At 39.2% G+C, this 26859-nt stretch overlaps 1 protein-coding gene across 2 annotated transcripts in view; it reads right to left on the bottom strand.

Moving 5' to 3' along the window:
- Positions 1–4472: 4472 nt before the first annotated feature.
- Positions 4473–26859, bottom strand: part of ACVR1 (activin A receptor type 1) — a 91401-nt gene continuing 69014 nt past the window's right edge. The window contains exons 9-10 of one of the 2 annotated variants that reach the window (XM_021665908.2): positions 6485–6615; positions 4473–5694 (exon numbers count right to left, since the gene is read on the bottom strand). In XM_021665908.2, coding sequence (XP_021521583.1) covers positions 5560–5694; positions 6485–6615 — 266 coding nt within the window. In that variant the 3' untranslated portion in view covers positions 4473–5559. The remainder of the gene's footprint in view (positions 5695–6484; positions 6616–26859) is intronic. The other variant, XM_021665907.2, reaches the window with a different exon arrangement.

Raw genomic sequence — 26859 nt, 5'->3', positions numbered from 1 at the left:
ATACATTTTCATTTTAGAAAGATGGAAACTACAGAAGATATGAAGAAATAACACAGAGCAACACCACTCAAAGATAATCATGTTAAATATTTTGGTATAACTGGATACTTTTTTCTAGGCATTTTTTCAACAACTGACTTCATATCTGGCATGTAAATTGGTATCCTGAATTCATTTCTAAAAAAACTGAAACTAAATAAGAGGAAAAGATCATTTGCTGGAAAAAGAAACCCAACCTCTCCCAACTCATAACACAGCAATTCAGTATGCATGTTCTATTGAAAAGAAGTCAATAACAACATTTTTTGCAAAAAAAGCAGAAAAAAAAATGTAATCTCTTTTAAAAAGCAACAGCTTATACCATATTAATTAAGAGTCCAGGTGCTAGAATAGCCTACGTGGGCTCAAATCCAAACTCAACTGTTTTATTGGTTGTGTGGACACTAACGTAACATCCACAAGCCTCAGTTTCTCTAAATGTAAAATAAAAATAATAGTACCTACCTCCTAAGGTTTCTGTGAGGGGTGCCTGTCCAACAGTTAGCAAAAAACCCAGCATGTAGTAAATCCTCAGTAAACGTTAACTATTAGCATTGTATTATGATTAATAACCATCTAATGGGTGAGACACAACAAAAATATATAAGACCAGCAGAATAAACAAAGGGATTTAACAAAGCCAAGCACAAAGGGTCACCAGCGTGAGAGAAAGGACAGGACAAAAGCCTCTCCTCTCTGGTATTTGACACTAAAATTTATTTGTCAAATAAGCGAATCATGGATGCACTTTAAATTCCAAGCTGAGGAGTTTCCGAGCAACTTTAGTGACCTGATCCGATAAGAGAGGGTTGCATAGGGAGGGAAGGAGTTATACAGGGTGATTCAGTAATGGAAACTGTCAAAATGTCACTGCAGCAGGTCACACTCTAGAGAATAGGTCTTGCACAATAGGATACTCCTAAAAATGTGAATTAATTAGGTTTTGAGATACAGTTGACCCTTAAATGGCACAAGTTTAACAAGTCCACTTATATTCACAAATTCAATCAAAAACACAGTATTTGCAGGATACAAAACCTGCATATGGTAAGGGCCAACATTTCCTATGCAAGGGTTCTGCAAGGCCAACTGTGGGACTTGAGTATGCATGAATTGGTGTCCTGGGACCAAGCTCCGCAGAGGGACAACTCTACTGTGTCCTGAGTCCCTGGCAGAAGGACAGTAAGAGTCAGAACGTTTTGAAAAGAAAGCCTGATGGCCAAAGAAGTGCTCACATATAACACAGGCCTGTAGCAACTGAGAGTCCTTCAGGGCATTCCAGTTTCAGTGAAGAAATTATCTTGGGATGGGGTGAGAGGAGACAGGAAGATTATCCCTTCTTGTCAAGGAGCAAATATTCTGGAAAATAAGAGATTTGTCCAGGACTTGTGTCACTTGATCTTCCTGTGAAATATAAACATGTTAAGAAATAAAACAACAAATGTCGGGCCAAATGCCCTTTCTTTTTTAGTCTTTATCCTAGGGAGATATATCAACTGAAAGGCAAGGGTGGGGAAAGGGGTGAAGGAGTCACAGGTAACTGAGAGAGCTCTAGCCTAAAAATAACAATCCGATTTTAGTTCTGCTACTAATTAGCTGAACAATCACACTTCATCACTGCCTTGGTTTTCTGGTGTGTAAATTGGGGATGTAACATCTGTTCTACCTACCTAAAAAGGTATCACAAAAGAGAAAATGGGATAATGCTTCCATCAGCCCATGTCCAGTCAGGTGACAGATGCTACATCAGTTTTTTTGTTATTTTTTAGTAGAGAGAATAGTTGACTAGGAATAACAAATTATTAATTAGGTAAATAAAAAAGGCCAAAAAGACAACATTAAAGTAGCATGGAGATAGCTGGGCAGAGAGGTGCATACCTACAGTGCCAGCTACTTGGGAGGCTGAGATGACAGGATCACTTGAACCCAGTTTGAAGCTGCAGTGAGCTGTGATTGCATCACTGCACTCCAGCCTGGGCGAAAGAGTAAGACTCCATCACAAAAACAAAAAGTACCACAGAGGAATCAACTAGTGACAGCAACTTGGTATGATTTGGCAGTGTCCCCACCCAAATCTCATCTTCAATTGTAGTTTCCATAACAATTGTAATCCCCATGTGTCATGGGAGGGACCCGGTGGGAGGTAATTGAATCATGAGAGTGTTTTCCCCCATGCTATTCTCATGACAGTAAGTTCTCACGAGATCTGATAGTGTTATAAGTGGTTTCCTGCTTTGCTCAGTTCTCATTCTTCTCCCTGCCACCAGGTGAAGAAAGATGTGTTTGCTTCCCCCTCTGCCATGATTGTAAGTTTCCTGAGGCCTCCCTAGCCATGCTGAACTGTGAGTCAATTAAACCTCTTTCCTTTATAAATTACCAAGTCTTGAGTATATCCTTAGAGCAGCATGAGAATGGACTAATACACTGCTACACCAAGGCTAAAGGAAAAAAGGGAAGTGGCTGGAATTATCAGAACTTTGAGGTTTAAAGGGGGTGCACCCAGAGAGCTGACCCCTTGGCCCTCTGAGGAGGAGGTACTGTTGAGCTGGTATTAGTGTCTCTAAGTTTGGGGGCAGGACAGCCCTCTGAGGTGTGAACCCTGGTCAGTCAATACTGGCATCTCTGAGGTAAGGGCACAAGAAAGCTGCTTCTGCAAATTTTAGAACAACTGCAAACTAGATTCACCTACTGCTACTGCCAAAATCATCTGCTGCAGGGGTTAAGAGGGAGGCTAGGGTGAGGCTGACAGAATAGGAAGCAGGATGGAAGAGGCAAGTCTCTTCAAAAAGACTCACTTGAGGGGAATGGTAAGAGCTCTTTAAATAGAATCAGTTATTCACTCTGTCCCCTTTGTGTCTTTGTTTTGCCGAAATATGCATACTTAACAGAATACTCAACAGAATGACTAAAATGAAAAAGAAGAACATACTAAGTACTGTTGAAGATGGAGAGCCAGAACTCTTGCAGGCAGCTAATAAGAATAAACACTGAATAACCCTTTGCAAAGAAGATAGTCTGGTAACCCTTTGTGAAGAAGATAGTTTGGTAACATCTACTAAAGTCTAACATACACTTGATCCTATCACCTGGAGAGTGCACTCCTGCATGCATACATCCCGTATGATTCCATTTATAAAGTGTTCAGTGAGAAATGAATATGATCAATGTTCTTAGCAGTCAGGAAGGTGGTTACTCTTGGGGCTGGAGAGTGAGATGGCAGCAAGAGGGAGACTTCTGGCATGCTCTGCTTCTTCATCTGGGTGCTGTTTCCATGGATGTAACAAATTCATAAAAACTCATCAGGTTGTACACTTTTATGTATGTATACTTTGATGTAAGCATGTACTATTTTAATAAAAGTTAAACCTAATGCCATTCCACGTCTGAGCATATACCCAAAAGCATAGAAAGTAGGAATTCAAAGAGACATTTGCACACGCATGTTCATGGCTGCATTATTCACAAAAGCCAAAAGATGGAAGCAACAAAAGTGTCCCTCAGTGGATGGATGAACAGTTTTTATATATCATATTCAGCCTGAAAAAGGAAGGAAATTCGAACGCATGCTACAACATGGATGAACCTTGAAGATACGATGTGAAGTAAAATAAACCAGTCTCACAAAAGGACAAATACTACACGATTCCATGAAGTGCTTAGAGTACTCAAACTCATAGAGACACAGAGTAGAATAAAGGTTGCCAGGGACCAAGGAGGGAGGAATGGGGAGTTATTGTTTGACAGATATAGTTTCGGTTTCACGTGAGTTCTGTGGATAGATGATGGTGATAGTCGCACAACAAGGTGATTGTGTTTAATGTACACTTAAAAATTAGTAAATTTTATGTTATCTGTAATACAAATTAAAATTTTAATTTTTAATTTTAAAAAATGCTATTCCAATATATAACCTCCAAGTAAATGCATCCTAATGAAGTTATTAACTTACCTCTGGAAGACGTTCCAGCATGTTCACCCGTCTTCTCTTATTGGGCTGCTGTTAGCTCTACCTTTTTAATCTTGTGTACAAGAAGTGAAAAAACCAAGAATGGACTCTCCCAAGCAGCAAGATGGGATGCAGAAGACCACTTTACACTCACATGGAACCTTACGTGAAACAAACTGCTCTAACATCCTCTTTCCCATGTACACTCACAACCCCCTGTGAGAAAGCCAGGTCAGAGAGATCTGTTACCCTCACCTCACAGCTGGAGAAACTGACTGAAAAAAAATAATCACAGCCAAGGGAAGGAACAAGTTTTCTTATACCAAATTCAAGCTGTAAGACATCCTTATGATGTCTTATGTAAGTTCATTACTAGACTTAAAAAGCAAATTCAATTTACAAATTAGTTTTGTGCTTCTATTGCTCCCATAAGAAAATGCGTAATGTTACACAGATCTTTTTTATATTTTGAAAAACAATTTCACTGTTTGACTTGAAAACAGTTTATTTAATTTATACAAATAACTACTAAATACAAAAAGTAGATTAAAACAAAATAGTTATTTTTTTTTCTGGCAGAGTTTAAATGCACATAATGGATAATTCTGAAGAAAATGCATTTTCCCCGTAGCGTTCAGGACTAAAATTCTACTGAAATCTTTGCTTCTAAATCAGTAATATATTCGGTGGTGTCACGTGGGTAATGGCTAAATACGTTCTGCATATGAACTGAAAAAAAGTTACAGTCTACACACATACAAATGTGAAGCACTTAAAATGTGAATTTAACTGATAATAAAAGAAAATGTCCATTTTAGAGCATAGTGTTAAAAACATTTCGGTAACAAAATCATAAGACCACATAAAAATAAGCTTTAACATATGCACGAAGAAGTTTTGTAAAAACTACTAAGTGCACAAGTAATAAATAATTTGCAAAGTTGTGTATAAACAATTCCTAATGTTCGGCATCATTGTAAACATCAGCACATGTGTAAAATGCAGCAAAGTCTGACATTACATTTTGTTTTGCCAAATTGAATTCCTATTATCCAAAGACAGACCAGTGGAGTACGCAGCCAACGTTTTGGCAAGTTGGGTCTTTAAAATTAAGAGTAACAGTGCAAGTAAGGAATGCAAAGAATTCCTAGTGCAATAAAGAAGAGAAGCACAGGCAATATTGCTGATTAAAAATTCACCACCTCCTTGAGTTTCCCGTGGGGAGTGTCTAGGAGACTTGTGAAAGCTATGCAAAGCCACTGTCTTAATGCCCAGATCTCTTTTAGGATTTCTCTGTGTTCCTCCAGTCCCTACCTTTGCAACAGTGTCTGTCCAACATTAGTCTCTGCAGTGTGAACAGTTCGTGAAATGCCCAGTTCACAGTCATCGAGAGAGGTTAGGGTGGTTTTGATGTCTCCCCAACACATGGCTGGGTATGATGTCTGCCTTGTGAAAGCAGCCTTTTGGGGAGGGAGACAGATGGATTCTGTTCTGACAACCAGTCAGGCCAGCATTAGGTCCCAGCTGGACAATGACAACAACGTCAAATCTTCCTTCTTGACACTATGAAAATGTCAACAGTCAGTTTTCAATTTGTCGAGGGAATTATCAATTTTGGTCAGAGTCTTTTTGATACGCAGTGCTGTGAGTCTTGCGGATGGATTCTGATACCAGCATTCTTTCATTAGCTTGGCCAGAGAGGTTAATGTCTGAGAAGAGAAAGAACAAACACCACAATAACAAACTGGCTTTTTAGTGGCCCTGGAAGCTGGACTGATAATCATGTCAACTCTTTTTAAGAACTCAGACATCTTGTGAAATGAGAGTAATGTTACTGTCATCTTCTTTAAACAAATATTCAAGCTTTAACCACTGACAAAGAAGCCACTCTTGGAGTTTCAGAAACTCTGTCCTCTGGACTCTTAATGCTATCAATTTACTTTATCAGGTGAACGACATAGGCCAGATTGGACCCCTCAATGATTTTATGGGTGCTAAGAGAAGTAGTACGTTAGTATTAGAGACAATCCTGAAATTTCCAAATAGGACAGTATCTCATTGTTTTATATCTGCTACTACTTACGAGCAGCAATACAGGATCTTCAGCAGTCAGCAGCTTGTGTTTGGGATTTCAAATAGGCAGAGATGGAAGCGAGGTTAAAAGCTTCACTTAAAGTCTCTTGGTTTACACATGAAACTTCAGTCTTAGGGCTAGTAGCAATAGTCATGAGTCTCCCGATTTCCGGAGCTGCTCATTCACAGAAATTCTTACGAATATTGTCATTCACTAGTAACTCCTATCAGACAGGGCTTCTTCAAGAATGAGAGTATTTTTCTGAACTTACTCTACTAGATCTAAATCCTTCCACATAAAATAGGAAGAGAAAACAACAGATACACAGAGCAGATCACTCAGGTGCTATAGCAGTTGAAACTCAAAGGGAAACAAAGATCAAATAATGGAAAAGAGCTCTAAAAGTGAGAAACTGGCACTCTCACCGGGTCTGAGAACCATCTGTTGGGTATGTTTGGCCTCTGTTGATCCACACAGACTACTTTCCTCATATCTTCAAAACTTGGATCATTGGGAACCACATCGTAGAATGGTGGCTTGTAATCCTCCACTATACCTGCACGCAAAGACAAGAATTGTGTTGAGTTAGCAAGAGAGTACAGTTTCCCCCAAGGTTTCGTTGTGGGTGTCACAGGTTATAATGTGACAGAAGAAAATACTAATCACCTTCCTCATACCTCAGGGCAGTCCTGGAAGCTACAAGTAGGTCCTAAAATAGGCGAAGAAAAAGGCAATAAATAGATACCCTGCAGGGTATTAGAAGAAGGATAATTGTTAGAAGAAAATACATGAAAACTTCTCATGTAATCATAACTATTAGCAAAATTCTCCAACAGTGTATATTAATAGTTTTGAATTGCCCAACAGGGCACTAGAGACATAGGACAAAAATCCCTTCGTTGATCAAAAACACCCAAGCCACCTATGGAAAATACATGAATCTAGTGGTTCCAAACCATAACTAGAAATAAAAAGTTGTCCACAAACTAGAGCTAGGGATAAATAAACTAAGAGCATCATCAAAACACCTTTTTTTTTGTTATAAAAGTATTTTGTTAAGAAAAACATTTTTATAAATTAATCTCTTCCATTAGGAGGAACGCAAATAATATAACAAAAAATACTCATTTCCTCATTCATTCATTCTACACGTACTGAGTACCCTCTAACTGCCAGGCACAGCTATCTGACTGATGGCTCTATTATTTACTATCATATCGAAGGCACAAAATAAAATGTAAAGAGGATAGCCACGCGGGAAGGCAGAGGAGAAGAAGGATAAATAATGAACTCTTCCTTTGCCCGAAAGCAAATATGAAAAGTAGCTAATTTCAGCTTCTGCCCCTGCATAATTTCCAATGGCCTGAAACCTTTTCTTTTCCAGCAAAATTACATCAATTCCTTACTTTAAACAGAAAAATTTTAAACTTCATTATATAGAATTAGAAAATGGATTCTTCTCCTTCATAGAAACAAAACCAAGACATCTATTATTTCCTTTCCCTGAACAAAGGCTTCAAACAATGAGGTCATGAGATAACTTGGTTTACTGCTCTCTTTCCTTCCTCCATGTGACTTTCTTCTATTCCTAAATACCTAAGAAATTGTTGGGGACAGAAGGAGACAGCAATAAAAGTTGTAATTCAGTTGTTCTAGTTCCTACAAGCCACCTGAAAAGCTTCAATTCCCTTTTCATTTATTATAGAAATTACTCAACAGTGGAAATCTATTCTCACAAATTCCATACAAATACAAACCATTTATACCAAAGATTAGATATGATAAGGAGCATCTGTTCAGGAAATACTATAGATCTTTTTAAAACTTCACAAATTTGACTAAATAAAGGTTTGTATTTGACATGGAAATTAGTCTAAATTGTATTTTCCTAGGCAGGGTGCAGTGGCTCACGCTGTAATGCCAGCACTTTGGAGGCCAAGGTGGGCGGATCACTTGAGGTTGGGCGTTTGAGACCAGCCTGAGCAACATGGCAAGACCCCATCGCTACTAAAAATACAAAAATTAGCTGGGTGTGGTAGAGTGTGCCTGTAGTCCCAGTTACTCAGGAGGCTAAGGCACGACATTCAGGAAGCAGATGTTGCAATGAGCCAAGATCGTACCACTGCACTCCAGCCTGGGAGATAGAGTAAGATTCTGTCTCCAAAAAATAGTTAATTGCAAATTAATTCCAAATAACTTACCCAACATTGTGTAACTGCATTTATAATGCATATCAGTCAGTGGATTAAAACCTTTCCTGGCAAATCATAAAGAGATAGTATTGGGTATAAACTGCTGCTCTCACAAGTCTTGGAACACCTCATCTTAGAGGCCCTTCTTCTCCTGTAAAGATCCCAGGAAGCATTCAAACAAAAATCTTTTAATTATTTTCAGTACTAACAGACACCACCTAAAATACAGCTGAACATGGACCTGAAGAGTTATTTTATACGTTTTCTAGGGTCACAGGAATTTACAGAAAACAGTAAGACATGTGCCCTTCACCATCTCTCAATTTTTCTGAAAGAGAATATATTTAACAGCCTGGCTTAATAATTAAAAATCTAGCCATCTGCTTGGAGTAATTTACCTGTTGAGCTTAGAAAGGGTTATGTGAATGTGAACAGTAATGCAACGTTGAAGTTTTCTATAAATGCAAAAGAAAACAAAGCATGGCTGGATTTTTAAAACATAAGATCTGGTGATACCAATGAATTTCACTAGACAAAGCTAAAGTTTGCCCTTGTTTCCATTTCCCATGTTTTAATGTTATGAAATGCCTCCATGTTTTAACAAAAGGAGTCAAGTTTTTTTTTTAAAGACCATTTAATTGATTATAACTGGGACTTAGTCAAGTCTCTTTTACTTCAACCATTGGCCAACTGTTGATTGTTTTCACCTGATGCTGGCCATACTTCTCCAAAATAAAATAAACCTGGGATTAAGGTCCAATAGTCACTTGGAACTCCCTCTGATCAAGGAAAGCAATAAATCAGTTGCAAGTGCATTACTACTGTCGTGGGATGCCATATTAAATGCTGAGAGTGACAAAAGTACAAGGCATGCTCTTGTTTTCCAAGGAAATCAAAATCTAGTGTAGGAGCAGGACAAGTCTCTTTTTCTCTTAGAAAATGGAAATCTTGTCAAAAAGAACCTCAAAATCTTTTTTCACCCATTGACTTTATATCTTAAAAGGTAAAACTATATCAGAAATTCTCATTCTACTTTCACTTGTAAGATCCTTAATTGACTCAATGACCATTTTGATTAGCTGTGTGTGCCCGAGACTGCTTGGTAGGAGGGATAAAAAAATCAAAAAAGATGCAGTGTTGGGGATGAAGAGCAGAATAATGAGAAAAGTGGAAGAAAAAAAAGTAACAGACTAGCGTTAGAGGGAAGAGCACAGAGAAGAGGGTGGGAGGGACAGAGGGACTTGGCAGTGTTCAGAGGAGAAAACACCTCCATGGTATATCCCAAGTCTCCTATATAAACTGGGTGCCGTGGAAGCACAGGTAAGCTTTCCAGGAGGCAAGTGGGGCACGGGCAGAATAGAAAGATCAAGAGTTTGTAAAGCAGAAAAGATGACAGCGAAGAGAAACACCCACTGAGTGGGTGCATTCCAGGCAGAGGGAGGCTATGGGGCAAGGACAAGAACTGACAAACCATCCTCTGACGCTGGAGAGATAGAAGTTCTCTGGGGCTGAAATGGGTGCATGTGGTGGCAGGAGAGCCAGGGGAGAAGAAGGGGACAGGCAGGAGGTGAGGCCAGGCTGCGAGGTGACGCATGTTGTCAAGTTAGGAAGTGACTGACTTACAACAGTGCCTCATTTATGCCAGAAAGAGACAATCAGGGTAGTCAGGCAAAAAAGTGAACTCTAAGTCCTTTAGCACCCAAGAAGTAACTGCCAAATCGTGAGCCAGCAAAGAGCACAGCATGAATTCAGGCAAGTAACTAAAAATACAAAGCACTTCAAGTGCCAAATGAGCAGTACAAACAACAAACGACACAGGAAGGCAGGGGGAGAGGCACTCTTAAATGGTGGCCAGGGACGGAAGAGACTGAGCCAGGCCTCGCCTCCCATGTAAGGCGGCCAGCATGACTCAAAGGGCCACGAGAAAGAAATCAGAAACATTATTCAGAACCTACTCCCCCACAACTTTTGGCAGGGGTGTCTGATTTATACAATAGTTTTTCCTGGGCATATGTCTATTTGAAAGTTTTCTCTTTTTTGGGGTAAGCCTATCTTGATCAACCAATATCCCTCCCATTAGTTTGCTATATGGCTCTAAGTCAACCCCTTAGCTGCCAGGCCTTAGTTTTCTAATACCTTTAAAGTACATACCACATAGTTGACATGCAGATCAAATACGTCCTAGACATGCACCTGGAAAAGCATGAAATGCCAGTTGCCTCTCAAATGTCCAGAAAAAAGTCCTTCCTCAAGATCTTGCCCCAAGGTCCTGAACTAGACACCCGCCTTCTTTCCGCTTGACAGCCACAAGCGGGACCAACAGGTCTCTCTGCTTCAGGCCTCCCCTGCCAACCTCCACCCTATCCCACTACCCTCAGTGGGATCTGTAGGAGAAAGCTGAGAAAAGAGCTCACCGTGCCCCTCCTCTGCATGTATCCCATCAGTGCTATCCATGGGAGCGCACTCATCCCCACTAAAGTCCAATCCCCACCACTGTCCTTCACACACCTGGGCATCAGCTATATTAGAACTACTTGTAGTTTCACCAATAGGGCAACTTTATGGCATCCTTCAGCTCTGCCTTTTGTCTGGCACACCAATTTCTCATTCCCACCTGCAACTCACATCCTCCTAAGCTTGTCCAACTATGCTCTTACTCAACCCATGGATGACTCAAGTTCATGCTTCCCATTTTCTGAGAAGACTGTCCCATCCTGCTACCACAACACAGGGGCCTAGACAAAGTTCAGTGCCCTCACTCCCACATTCAGTCACCTTCCTATATACCTCAGCTACAGTGACTTGATCCATTTATTTATCATAATTTGACTCTTCAACAAGAATGTGAGTACCTTTTTTTTTTTTTTGAGACGGAGTTTCGCTCTTGTTACCCAGGCTGGAGTGCAATGGCGCGATCTTGGCTCACCGCAACCTCCGCCTCCTGGGTTCAGGCAATTCTCCTGCCTCAGCCTCCTGAGTAGCTGTGATTACAGGCACACGCCACTATGCCCAGCTAATTTTTTGTATTTTTAGTAGAGACGGGGTTTCACCATGTTGACCAGGATGGTCTTGATCTCTTGACCTCGTGATCCACCCACCTCAGCCTCCCAAAGTGCTGGGATTACAGGCTTGAGCATGAGAACCTTTTAACTGGATTTTCTGGGGGCTGTTTTGCTCCAGTGCTTCCCCAGAGCCTAACACAATGCCTAGTGTGTCTTACAGACACTAAATACACAATAAATGTTGATTATATATGTCCACGATCCTTTTTCAAAGTCTCAAGGTTAGATGCATTTACCAAATTTGGAACTTTTCACATTTTATAAAGGTAGTAAGAAGCATACCCTATATTTTATGTGACATCCCCAGCCAAATCTGAAGAGTACCCCCATGACTAAATATATTTCTTCAACAAAATATATGACCAGTCACACTGGATAGAATGAATAAACGTTATACGCTGACTCATGTTCTTTCAGGTCACATTTGACTATCACATGAGTTCAGGTTAGATGTTCTGTCAAGTAAGTTATGAAAAAGCTTTTTGGTTTCAAAGTTTTGGGGACTTCTCAGTTGCAGATAAGAAACTGTGGACCTGGCTATGCTTTGAATTATCCAAAGGTAAAAGTAAAGAGAAGATAATGGGATGTTGGAGTCATGAGAATTCCATCCTTCCTTTCCTTCAAAAGAAACTGAGGTACATTGGAAAAAGTACTTTTCAGGTTCACAGCTAATTAACAGTAAAGTTAAACCAGAATCCAATTCCCTGTTTATATTCTAGAATTCTCCCCAACCAGCCACCCATGGGATAATGAAAGACATTTCTCTCTCTCCTTGCATCTCATGCCACAGTGTGCCTGCTTCTCCTTAACAACTCTCTTCAGAATCCTCCAACTTGGGTAGTCACATCAGATATCCAGGTAATGAGGACAGAGTCTCTGGCATGAATATCCATACAGAGAGCTATTTTTAACAATTAACTCCTACAGAAGTGCTGAAATCCTTCAGAGAACAGAACATTAGAAGTAAAGCTATTTTAGAGAGGGGAAAAAAATGGCCCATATTTGGCATCTGAGAGGACTATAAGTGAATACAGTGTTTCCTTAAGGTGTGGCATATGAGAAAATTTGATGTGGTTCATGGACTAAACTTTTTCATCTCATTAATTACATATTTAGTTTCCTAGTTACCTTCCATTTTATGTTTTCCATTTCCAGCAGTGATAATAATTTCCTTTCAAAACAAAATTAAGTTGGAAAAGAGTTAGCCAATTTGAAGGAAAAGAGTCTGTAAATGATGGCATGAAGTAGCATTTGGATATGGAAAAAATGATGAGGGTAGAATGAATGAATGAAACAATCAATCAATCAATTTTGGGAAACACTGAGTTTACAGAAGGGCATCGTTCTTCCTGGTGAGACAGGATTAAAAAAGGTATATCCAATATTTGTGTTACTTCACCTAACATACCTTGCAAGAGGGCTTTGAGATATTTCTCATGCCATGGCACAGACAAAACATGGATAAATGAATGAGGCTGCTCATGGCAGAGGGGATGACAGCCCGAGTTCTGGCCCCTTGGCCCTGCCTCACTGCCAGAGGGTTATGAGAATCAGTACCTCCGTCATTCCTGTAACTCATGGCAAGCGCTTCTTCCTGAAGGCAGGAGTGGGAAAGACAGCCTTGTCCCATGCTGGGTAAAGTACATGCTGTGACAGCTGTGTCCTGCCCCTGTACCTCACTGTACTTCATGAACATACGGAACCATGTACATTACTCAATGTCCAAACTAACTGCATTCTCAGGAATCTGTTAAAATTATGAAATCAATTTCTATTGCTGGAATTTTCATCGATGTAACACAGCAAAAGTAAATGGTTTTCAGTTTACTGTGTAGTTGGAACCTATTAAAAACGTGTCAACATTACAGTAAGCTGGCAAAGGAGAAGGCAAAAAGCCTAGAGATGCTGCACGGCTATTCCCTGAGTTAATCTATGAACAAGATAGCCTTAGAGCTTGCCGACCTCCAAAACTGAGAAAAAGAGGAGCATCACAAGAGTTCCAAACATTTGGTAGCTATGAAGGAAGGTTTCTTGAGAAAAGTATGTCAGTCACTGAATGTTGCGGCTGTTATAAGGCTTAGTTAGGATACAGATTTTTGTCTTGGTGGAGGACTGCTTTTAGAGGTGTGTCAAGGAAAAGAGATTATTAGTCAGTGAACAGCAGCCAATAAAGTTTGCAGTCTTCAATTTATTTTTTCATGAGGTTAACTGACTACTCTCCTCTGTTCTGGATCTCCAAATCAGGGACACGAAGTTCCAGGAAGTCAGGGGGAAAATAATTCTTCCCTCCCACACCACTTCCATATTCCTGCCCCCAGTCACTATCGTAAATATTTTTTTAAAAAACTGAAATTACTTTAATGAATATGAAAAATTGGCCCTAATATGATTCATCCTCTTATTCAAACCTTAATACATACAAAAGCAGATAATTAACATCATGAAACATGTTGAATATTGAGTTGCTGACAAAAATAAGAGTTGTCATGGTTTCCATACACAAGCCCCATTGCACTTAGGAGCAGAAGCACAAACAGCTCTCTGGCTGGCTCAAAGATTCATTAAAAGAGGTTCTTTTTTCAAAGTAAGTGCACCAAATATAAGCTTATTCTAACAAATAAGTCCTAGTCCCCACCCATAAGAGGCACAGTTTGGCCAGCAAGGATTTTTCTGTGAGATACAAATGATTTTTGACATATTTTAACACCGGAGTCCATCAAAAAATAATCAAAGCTAGTCACAGTGAAACAAGAGAATGTCCACAGAGCCTTCCTGTGGGCAGTAAAGAGGGGAAACAAATGTACCAGGGCCAAGAGGTAGCATGACAAGAGGCAGAAGATGGCCACTGAGATCTACAAGCTCCTGAGTGGCCTTCGTCACCCACGTTCCATGGAAAGGAACCCATACCAAAGCACTTCCCATATGCCAGACACACATGAGGTGCTTTACATACACAACCTCATTTAATTACCATAACCCTTTAAAGCAGATATTATTATCATTTCTTTTTTTAAATAATGAAACTGATGTATGTCATTGAGTCAGAGAGAATGACGTCAGACTCTGGATTGCTAGTGATTCCATTTCACTGCCTCCCACAGACCCAGCACAAGCCCCCACACAGCTCCGGAGGGCACTCTTCACATAGTTGTCTTCTGCATGCAGTGCAATGGCCCTAGGAGAACCACAGCAAGGAAGACAGAAGCACATCACACTAAGGTGTCCAGCCAAATTGGTGTTTGTCTATTCAATCTGGGTACACTGCCTTTTTTAAAAAAACCCTAGTGCGTATTTGGATGGGAGCCTCAGCATCACATTTTCTCTCGCTAGAACTACCAAATCAGAAATGCTAGGGCGGGGTCCCAGGAATCTGTGTCTCAAGCACTCTAGGTGACTGTGATGCACATTCCGGTTTAAAAACTATTGATCCAAATCAACCCCCGCCTTAAGTTCATCTAGAAAATTCATACAGGAAAGGTAAGAAAACCGTTTTCTTTCTGACCAATTCCAAATTCAGTGTCAAATTAAACACCAAAAGCAAATTCCAAAGGACATTATTGAGAAATGTTCAGACGCAAAAACGGACTTAACTCTCATTTCCTGTAAAGAAACAGCATGAGGTTTATTATTAGCAGCAAATAAATGTAAAATTCCAATAAAAAATATAAAATGCAACATATTTTTATGCTCATGGTTCACTTGAGGATCATATTACTCCAAGAGAACTATCTGGTCATCAATTTTTATAATGGATTCAGAAACTCAAAGGATATATAATTATAATGACCTTCCTCACAGAAGATATTCATATATTTAAATGAGATACATTTTATATGCAATAATTTCAAAAATATATATTCTTTTAACGACAGTTCCTAAAGCTGGTAAGAAAATGAAATAGGTACATCACACCCTAGGGTATGGGGGATATTGTAAATTAGTACAGCTTTTATGGAAAGCAACTTGGCAATATGTGTCAAGCCATAAAAACATCCATATTCTTTGACCTATTCAGTCTACTTCTTTTCAGATTACGAATCATTTCCCCGAATGAAATCATCATATACTTAAAAATGTCTACTATAGGCCCCAAATGGTAGAAATAGGATATGTAACAATATGGAAATGGTTAAGCTAATAAGATGTCATGTGATCATTTAAAATAAAAACAGAATATTAAGCAACATTTTTAAAAAAATGAATAAAAAAGATGATACAGAATTATATTTATATATGATTACAGCTAAGTTTTAAAAATGAGTGCATACAGAGGTAGAAAAATACGTGAATGTTGAAATTTGAAGGCAAAATTTTTCTACTTGTTTTTATTTTCTGTTTTGGGAAAGTAATAATTAAAATATTAACAGTAGTAAAATAGGTTTACAAGCAGCATTGAATACTTTCAAGTTTAAGTTTAGATAAACTGATTTGTGTGTGTGTGGGTGTGTACACTGTGTGTGTACACACGTGAATGTTCATAGAAGAGGGAACAGAGAACGAAAAGAGAAAATATCAAATTAGTCATTGACAAAGGACAGTAGCTGATTTTAAATGAGACATGAAATACCCTTATCTCCCCACTAAAAAAATAAAACCACATCACAGCACAGAAGCTCAACCCACAACATTCTGGAAACTAGTTGACAGTCTTGGTGATGATCCAAGGGAGAGATCAATAAATCAGAAAACAATCAAACGTTCTCCTTTCCTCTACCTCTCATGACTTTTGTTTCAAAAATAATGTTAAACACAGGCGCTACAAGCAAGCCACTGTTTGTTGAGATAAATTTTAAACTGCTGACTCTGCCTTCAAACTGACTACTATTAATCACAGCTGATCTTTAAAAGCCCCTTGGGTTTATGTCTCAACACAGGGAGCAGGTTTGTAACATGAGTTCTTAAAAAGCCCAAATCCCAAGTCTCTTCTGAGCAGGCCTGCTTGGCTCAGCTCCGGCGCCCCCACAGCTACAAGTGCTACTGTCCAGCTATGGAATGCCAACTTCCTCTTCATTTGGGGCAAGTTCCACATCACACAGTTTATTTGGACATCAATCCTTCTCTAAATTGTCTGTTAGGATAAACTAATCAGAATTAAAGTTTTCAGTTCGAAGGCGTTCAAGAATGATTGGGGAGGGGGTGAGGAAATGAAGCTGATGTGCAATTTCAGGCAAAGTTCAGAACTTTATAAATCTGCAAAACAGTCTCTGTTGCAAACAATTCTCAAGGGGCATCAAGGGTACAAACTGCAAGGCAGTAGCTCCCAATGGTTGAGAAACGATTACCAAGAAAACATTCATGATTCCATTAAAAAAATAAAGTACTTTAAAAAGAACTGTCAATTTACACTCCATGTATGTTTAATCTGAAATACTCTGATATCTTCAGATGGTTTGTTCAAAGCAGACACACTCTGCTATGAGGAAAAAAAGCTACCTTTAGGCGTGTCAATTTTAATTATTGTACACTAAAACTTCATAAATTACCCCACTTCTACTACCTCACAGAAAGTCCTAATCTCTGGCTGTGCTATTCATGAAAATTATGATTGCCTCACAAATCTAAAACCTTAGAAGAAAACATCAGTGGAACATGGAATGGAAAACAGATATTAGAGACTTCATGCATTATTTCTTCAAATCTAGGATTCCAATGGGTCACAGGAGGTTAAAATGTAAAGTATCTTTTGGAAATGAACATTAATCTAAATATATGGCATTTTCTTCTGTTTTCCTGGAATAGTTTCAGACACATGCTCTGTGAAATAAGATTTTCAGTTGTGAAGATATGAAGAGGTTCATCTAGTTAATTCAAGGGATTCTGCTATAAAAACCACTTTGTGGGTAGTTGGGGCATGCCCAATTTGAAAGAGTATACTTAGTGCTTTCAGAATACAATGTACTTAAAGTAAAGTTCAACAATATATTTGTGGCAGATTTGGGTACACGAAAGGCAAGGGTGAGAGCTCACTGTAGAAGACACAGATTAAAGATGATTGACAAATAAATGCTTCTTTTACTGCTAAGACATCACCATTTAATAAAATTACTTATAATCTGATCAACATAGGCCATCTATCCAGGGCTTCCTGCATTGAAATTTGACTCATTCAGTAGGTACAGTCTGCTCATTATAAATAAGTGACTTCTGAGTGCAAAAACTAAGCCTTTTCTCAACAATCCAAACTTAACAAGTATAAATTCCTAAAAAAAAAATGGCAGAATTCACCCTTATATTTACTTGATCATTCTCGTCAGGTTTAACCTCCCTTGTGAGAAGAGCAAAAAAGGAAGGAGGGTGGGAAGAAAGGTAAAATAGGAAGATGGAGGAAGACAGGAATGAAATACAGACCAGTCCACCCACTATCCCTGGTGTCTATAGGCACGATCATGGGGGTGTGAAAACAGACCTGCCCCAACCACCACTAGGGCCCAAGCATACCATCTGGAGGTCTGAAGAAAGATTTCCTCCACCAAGAGCCACCATTTGCAGTGCCTAAACACAACTTCCAAGGCTCCAGGGATCGACTTGTTCCACCCACCATAGCCTGCACCCATGTGCACCAATGGGAGGCCTGAGAACAGGTTCATCCCACCCAGTGCTGCCCCCATCAGGGCTCATGTGCATCATCTGGGGGCCTAGAGATTGTCTGCTCACCCACTGCCACCACTGGTATGTGTGCACATCTTCTGTGGGATTGAGAATGAGCCCACCCAGCTTGCTAGCACCCGCACACACATCATCTGACAGCCTAGGGAATGGCCTGCCCTGCTGGTCACCACTGAAGCCTGGACATGCCTCCTGGGGACCTGGGGACTTGCCTTCCCAGTTGGCTGGTACCCAAGCTTGCTCCCTGGAAGCCCAATGATTGGCCCATCCCATTACTGCTATCACGAATGCCAAACATGCCACCCAGAAGCCTGATGACCAGCCTGTCTACCTAACCCACTGCTGCCACTGCTGGCCCCTGAGCAAGACGCCTGGAGACACAAGGATCAGTCCACTGGACTTAATTCTGTTGAAGCTCACATACGCCACCCAGGAACAAAGGACCAGCATGCCTGGCTTGCTGCCACAACCACTTGTGCCCAAGGACCGGTCTTTCTGGCATCCCCATCCCAAGAAAAGCCTTACCACAACCTCCATTAATCTCAGCCTAAACCAAAAAAGGACTCAACAGACACGACTGATGCCAATTACAGCTGAAATAATCATATGGATGCTATACACTAGTGAGCCTACCCAGAATCAAAACCAAAGCACCCTACCAAGCCAACACAGGAAACAGTCTTTCCCTATAAAAACCAAACCATAAAGTTGGAAGAAGCAAAGGTTATACTAGATGTGCAGGTATCAATGTAAAAACACAAGGAACATGAAAAAACAAAGAAACATGACACAGTATAGGAACACAGTAAGTCTCCAGCAACAGATTCCAATGAAGAAAAAAATATATAAAATGCCTGAAAAAAGTTCAAAACAGTATTAAAGAAGCTCAATGAGATATAAGAGAACACAGGTTAAAAATACACAAAGAAATCGACAAAACAATTCATGATCGGTGACAAATTCAACAAAGAAATAGGTGTCATAAAAAAAAATCAAACAGTGGTTGAGGAAAAGTAGTGGATATGAGGCATGACTAAATTGCAGCTCCCACTCAGATGAACAGAGCAACGTGTGGAGACTTGCATCATAAACTTTTGCTCCAAGAACTACCCCAGGAATATACCAGGAAAGCCAAAAGAATCAACGGGAAGTGTATTGCTCCTGCAGGACCTGGGAGACAACCCAAATACTGTAAGTGTCCAAACTGTGAAAGTGAGAATGAAGGGCTGTCTGCCCCCAAACACACACCCTCACTGGGGAAGCTGAAGGTCCAGATTATGGTAGAAGGATTTGACCTTACCTGGAGCTGAGACAATTTAGAGTCCTGAGTAAAATACAGGTGTACGGGAAGCAGCAGGAAATGCCCTATGGGCTCTCTTGGTCCCTGGGAAAGCCATGTCTGACTTGTCTTACAGAGATCCTTGGGGAAGACTGCCGGAGGAACTGGGAAAAGACCACAGGGAGAAGGAAACCTCCAGCTGAACTCTGTAAAAATCCCAACCAAATGCAGTTTCCTGGCCCGAACTCAGGAGAGGGTGTGAATCCAGTGTCCAGACTCCACAGGCGGGAAGGTGTGAAAGCCCCGCTTGCTCTCTCAGCCGGGAAGCTGGTAGCCTGGAGCAAGTTCTCAGCCATGCTGGCCCAATGCCTGGAAACAAACTTGGTGTAGTTGAGGGGGTGAAGAACATGGTGGGAGTGAGACAGACCTTTCTTGTTGCGTGGGAGCTGGGTAAGGCCTCTAACTGCTGGTTTTCCCTTACTTCCCTGACAACCTGCATGACACAGAAGAGGCAGCCATAATCCTCCTGGGAACATAACTCCATTGACATGGGAAACATAACCCCATTTCCCACAGCAGCTGCAGCAAGCCCCACCCAAAGATAGTCTGAGCTCAGACACGCCTAATCCTGCCCCTAACTGATGGTCCTTCTCTATCCATCCTGGTAACAGAAGACAAAAGTCATGTTCTTTTTAGAGTTCTATGGCCCTGCCCACCACCTGATCCTCCCCTATACTACCATAGCTGATGCGCTCTTGAAAACACCACCTCCTGGCAGGAGGCCAACCAGCACAAAACTAGTGTATTAAACAACTACAACTAAAGACCCTCACAGAGTCTACTTCACTCCCCTGCCACATCCACCAGAAAAGGTGCCAGTATCCATGGTTGAGAGACCTGAAGACAGTTCACACCACAGGACTCTGGGCAGACACCCCCTAATACCACCCCAGAGCCTGGTAGCCCTGCTGGGTGGCTAGATCCAGAAGAGAAATATTAATCACTACAGTTCGTCTCTCAGAAAGCCACATCCCTAGGAAAAAAGGGAGAGTACTACATAAAGGGAGCACCCTGTGGGACAAAAGAATCTGAACAGCAGCCTTAAGTCCTAGACCTTCCCTCTGACATAGCCTATCGAAATGAGAAGGAACCAGAAAAACAATTCTAGTAATATAACAAAACAAGGTTCTTTAACAACCTCCAAAAATCACACAAACCTACAGCACTGGATCTAAACCAGGAAGAAGAAATCCCTAAATTGCCAGAAAAAGAATTCAGAAGGTTGATTATTAAGCTAATCAAGGAGGCACCAGAGAAAAGTGAAGTCCAACTTAAGGAAATCAAAAAAATGATACAAGATATGAGAGGAGAAATATACAGTGAAATAGATAGCATAAATTTTAAAAATCACAACTTCAGGAAATAAAGGACACACTTAGAGAAATGCAAACTGTACAGGAAAGTCTCAGCAATAGAATCAAATAAGCAGAAGAAAGAACGTCAGAGCTCAAAGACAAGGTTCTTGAAATAATCCAATCCCACAAAGACAAAAACAAGAATTTTTAAAAAATGAACAAAGCCTCCAAGAAGTTTGGGATTATGTTAAACAAACAAACCAAAGAATAATTGGCTTTCCTGAGGAAGAAGAGAAATCTAAAAGTTTGGAAAGTATATTTGAGGGAATAATCGAGAAAAACTTCCCTGGCCTTGCTAGAGATCTTAGACATCCAAATACAAGAAGCTCAAAGAACACCTGGGAAATTCATTGTGAAAAGATCATCTCCTAGGCACACAGTCATCAGGTTATCTAAAGTCAAGACAAACTCCACAGCTTCTGCACGGCAAAAGAAACAGTCATTAGAGTGAATCGGCAACCAACAGAATAGGAAAAAATTTTTGCAATCTACCCATCTGACAACAGGCTTATATCCAGAATCTACAAAGAACTAAAACAGATTTAAAAGAAATAAACAAACAAGCCCATTCAAAAGTGGACGAAGGATATGAACAGACACTTTACAGAAGAAGACATACATGAGGCCAACAAACATATGAAAAAATGCTCATCACTGGTCATTAAAGAAATGCAAATCAAAAGTACATTGACATACCATCTCACACCAGTTAGAAAGGTAATCATTAAAAAATCGGGAGACAACAGATGCTGGAGAGGATGTGGAGAAATAGGAACACTTTTACACTGTTGGTGGGAGTATAAAATAGTTCAACCATTGTGAAAGACAGTGTAGAGATTCCTCAAGGACCTAGAAATAGAAATTCCATTTGACCCAGCAATCCCATTACTGGGTATATATCCAAAGGATTATAAATCATTCTACTATAAGGACACATGCACACGAATGTTCATTGCAGCACTGTTCACAACAGCAAAAACCTGGAACCAACCCAAATGCCCATTGTTGATAGACTGGACAGGGAAAATGTGGCACATACACACCATGGAATATTATGCAGCCATCAAAAACGATGAGTTTGTGTCCTTTGTAGGGACATGGATGAACCTGGAAACCATAATTCTCAGCAAACTGACACAAGAACACAAAATCAAACATCGCATGTTCTCACTCATAGGTGGGTGTTGAACAATGAGAACACATGGACACAGGGAGGGGAGCATCACACACTGGAGTCTGTCTGGGGGAAATAGGGGAGGGACTGCAGGGGGTGGAGAGTTGGGGAGAGATAACATGGGGAGAAATGCCAGATACAAGTGATGGGGAGGAAGGCAGCAAATCACACTGCCACATGTATACCTATGCAACAATCTTGCATGTTCTTCACATGTACCCCAAAACCTAAAATACAATTAAAAAAATAAAAATAAAAATAAAGTCAAGACAAAGGAAAGAATCTTAGGAGCTGTGAGGCAAAAGCACCAGGTAACCTATAAAGGAAAACCTATTAGATTAACAGCAGATTTCTCAGCAGAGACTCCACAAGCTAGAGGGGATTGGGGCCCTATCTTCAGCCTCCTTAAACAAAACAATTATGAGCCAAGAATTTTGTATCCCCTGAAACTAAGATTCATAAATGAAGGAAAGAATGAGTCTTTTTCAGATAAACAAATGCTGACAGAATTCACCACTACCAAGCCAGCACTACAAGAACTGCTAAAAGGAGCTCTAAATCTTGAAACAAAACCTGGAAACACATCAAAACAGAACCTCTTTAAAGCATGAATATCACAGGACCTATAAAACAAAAAATACAATAAATAAAATTTTTTAAAAACTAAGGTATTCAGGCAACAAATAGCACAATGAATGGAATAGCACCTCATATCTCAACACTAACGTTGAATGTAAATGGCCTAAATGCTCCACCGAAAAGATAGAGAATTGCAGAACAGATAAGAATTCACCAAGCAACTATCTGCTGCCTTCAAGAGACTCACCTAACACATAAGGACTCACATAAACTTAAGGTAAAGGGGTAGAAAAAGACATTCCACGCAAATGGACACCAATAGTGAGCAGGGGTAGCTAGTCTTAGATCAGAAAAAAACAAACTTTAAAGTAACAGCAGTTAAAGAAGACAAGAGAAACTCTAAATAAATGACAAAAAGCCTTTTCTAGCAGGAAAATATCACAATCATAAATATATATGTATCCAACACTGGAGTTAACAAATTTATACAACAATTACTACTAGACCTAAGAAATGAGATAGACAGCAACACAATAATAGTGGGGGCCTTCAATACTCCACTGACAGCACTAGGCAGGTCAAAACAGAAAGTCAACAAAGAAACAATGGATTTAAACTATACCCTAGAACAAAGGGACAACAGATATTTACAGAACATTCTACCCAACAACCACAGAATATACATTCTATTCATCAACGCAAGGAACTTTCTCCAAGATAGAATATATGATAGGCCACAAAACAAGTCTCAATAAATTTAAGAAAACTGAAGTTACATCAAGTATTCTCTTAGACCACAGTGGAATAAAATTGAAAATCAACTCCAAAAGAAACCTTCAAAACCATGCAAATACACGGAAATTAAATAGCCTGTTCCTGAATGATCATTAGGTCAACAATAAAAGCAAGATGGAAATTTAAAATTTCTTTGAACTCAACAATAATAGTGACACAATCTAACAAAACCTCTGGAATACAGCAAAGCTCATGCGAAGAGGAAAGTTCATAGCCTTAAATGCATACATCAAAACATCTGAAAGAGCACAATAGACAATCTAAGGCCACACCTCAAGAAACTAGAGAAATAAGAACAAATCAAACTCAAACCCAGCGGAAGAAAAGAAATAACCAAGATCAGAGCAGAACTAAATGAAATTGAAACAAACAAAAAATACAAAACATAAATAAGCAAAAAGCTGGTTCTTTATAAAATTGATAGACCATTAGCAAGATTAACCAAGAAAAGAAGAGTGAAGATCCAAATAAGCTCAATTAGAAATGAATTGAGAAATATTACAAACAACACCACAGAAATACAAAAGATCATTCTAGGCTACTATGAACACCTTTACACGCATAAACTAGAAAACCTAGAGGAGACAGAAAAATTCCTGGGAATATACAACCCTCTTGGCTTAAACCAGGAAGAATTAGAAACTGAAACCCTAAACAGAACAATAACAAGCAGCAAGATTGAAACAGTAATTTAAAAATTACCAATGGAAAAAAGTCCAAGACCAGATGAATTCACAGCTGAATTCTATCAGACATTCAAAGAACATCTTATTGACACTATTCCACAAGATAAAGAGAGAATTTTCCCTAAATCATTCTATAAAGTCAGTGTCACCCTAATACCAAAAGCAGGAAAGAACATAACAAAAAAAGAAAAGTACAGACCAATATCCCTGATGAACATAGATGCAAATGTCCTTAACAAAATACTAGCTAATCAAATCCCACAGCATATCAAAAAGATAATCCACCATGATCAAGTGGGTTTCATACCAGGCATGCAGGGATGGTTTAATATATGCAAGTCAATAAATGTGGTATGCCATATAAACAGATTAAAAACAAAAATCACGTGATCATCTCAATAGATGCAGAAAAAGCATTTGACAAAATGCAGCATCCCTTTATGATTAAAACTCTCAGCAAAATTGGCATACAAAGGACATGCCTCAGTGTAATAAAATCATCTATGACAAACCTACAGCCAACATTACACTCAATGGGGAAAAAGTTGAAAACATTCCTTCTGAGAGTTGTAACAAGACAAGGATGTCCACTCTCACCACTTCTATTCAACATAATACTAGAAGTCCTAACCAGAGCTATCAGACAAGACAAAGAAATAAAGGGCATGCAAATCACTAAAGAGGAAGTCATACTGTTTGCTGATGACATAAACGTATACCTAGAAAACTCTAAAGACTCCTCCAAAAAGCTCCTATAACTGATAAAAGAATTTAGCAAAGTTTTCAGATGCAAAATTAATGTACACAGTTCAATAGCTCTGCTATACACCAACAGCAACCAAGCTGAGAGTCAAACCAAGAACTCAATCCCTTTTACAATTGTTGTAAAAATAAAATAAAATACTTTGGAATATACCTAACCATGGAAGGGAAAGACCACTACAAGAAAAACTACAAAACACTGCTGAAAGAAATCATAGATAGCACAAACAAATGGAAACACATCCTATGCTCATGGATGGGTAGAATTAGTATTGTGAAAGTGATCATAATGCCAAAAGCAATCTACTAATTCAGTGAAATTCCCATAAAACACCACCATCATTCTTCACAGAACTAGAAAAAGCCAACCCAAAATTCATATGTAACCAGTAAAGAGCCCAGATAGCCAAAGCAAGACTAAGCAAAAGGAACAAATCTGGAAATATCACATTACCTGACTTCAAACTATACTATAAGGCCATAGTCACCAAAACAGCATGGTACTGATTTTTGCATCTACCCATCTGATAAAAGGCTTATATCCAGAATCTACAAAGAACTAAAACAGATTTACAAGAAAAAAACAAACAAGTCCATTCAAAAGTGGACGAAGGATATGAACAGACATTTTACAGAAGAAGACATACATGAGGCCAAGAAATAAACCCAAATACTTACAGCCAACTGATCTTTGACACAGCAAACAAAAACATAAAGTGGGGAAAGGATGCCCTATTCAACAAATGGTGCTGGGATAACTGGCAAGCCACATGCAGGAGAATAAAACTGGATCCTCATCTTTCACCTTATACAAAAATCAACTTAACATGTATCAAGGACTTAAATCCAAGATCTGGAACATAAAAATTCTAGAAGATAACATTGGAAAAATTCTTTAGACATTGGCTCAGGAAAAGACTTCATGACCAAAAACTCAAAAGCAAATGCAGTAAAAAGAAAGATAAATAGGTGGAACCTAATTAAACTAAAGAGCTTCTGCACAGCAAAAGGAATAGCCAGCAGGGTAAACAGAAAATCCACAGAGTGGGAGAAAATCCTCACAATCTATACATCTGACAAAGGACTATAATCCAGAATCTACAAAGAAGTCAAACAAATCAATGAGAAAATAAAACAAACAATTCCATCAAAAAGTGGGTTAAGGACACGAATAGACAATTCTCAAAAGAAGATATACAAATGGCCAACGAACGTATTTTTTAAATACTCAACATCTTTAATGATCAGGGAAATGCAAATCAAAACCACAATGTGATACCAACTTACTTCTGCAAGAATGGTCATAATCAAAAAATCAAAAAATAACAAATGTTGTCATGGATGCAGTGCAAAGGGAACACTTCTACACTGCTGGTGGGAATGTAAACTAGTACAACCACCATGGAAAACAGTGTAGAGATTCCTTAAAGAACTAAAAGTAGAATTATCATTTGATTCAGCAATTCCACTACTGGGTATCTACTCAGAGGGAAAGAAGTCAATATAGAAAGAAGATACTTGCTCACACATTTATAGCAGCATAATTTGCAATTGCCAAAACATGGAACCAGTCCAAATGTGCATGAGTCAACAACTAGATAAAGAAATTATGGTATATTTGAGATACATATAATGAGATATATATGAGATTATGTGTGTGTGTGTGTGTGTGTGTGTGCATACACATAAGAATACTACTCAGCCATAAAAAGGAATGAGTTAATGGCATTCACAGCAACCTGAATGGAACTGGAAACTATTATTCTAAGTGAAGTAATTCAGAAATGGAAAACCAAACATTTTATGTTCTCACTCATAAATGGGAGCTAAGCTATGAGGATGCAGAGCAACTAAGACTGATACAACAGACTTTGGGGACTTGGGGGAAAAGGTGGGAGGGGGGTGAGAGAGAAAAGACTACAACTTGGGTTCAGTGTATACTGCTCAGGTGATCAGTGCACCAAAATCTGACAAATAACACTAAAGAACTTACTCATGTAACCAAATACCACCTGTTTCCCAAAAACCTATGAAAATGATTTTTAAAAAAATTAAAAGATAAATACATTTCTTTAAAAAAGAATCAAACAGAAATCTTACTACTGAGGTTTTCAATGTATGAAATTTTAAAATGCAATCAAGAGACTAAATCAAGCAGAAAAAAGATTTCTGAACCTGAAAATACGTCTTTTGAAATAACCAGTCTAACAAACACACAACCAAAAAGGAATAAACAAAGCCTATGTGATA

This window comes from Aotus nancymaae, unplaced genomic scaffold, assembly GCF_030222135.1.
Source record: "Aotus nancymaae isolate 86718 unplaced genomic scaffold, 86718_ANA_hifiasm-v0.15.2.pri h1tg000029l, whole genome shotgun sequence".
NCBI lineage: Eukaryota > Metazoa > Chordata > Mammalia > Primates > Aotidae > Aotus > Aotus nancymaae.
The sequence above is the reverse complement of the archived record's forward strand: the minus strand, read 5'-3'. Positions and strand labels throughout refer to the sequence as shown.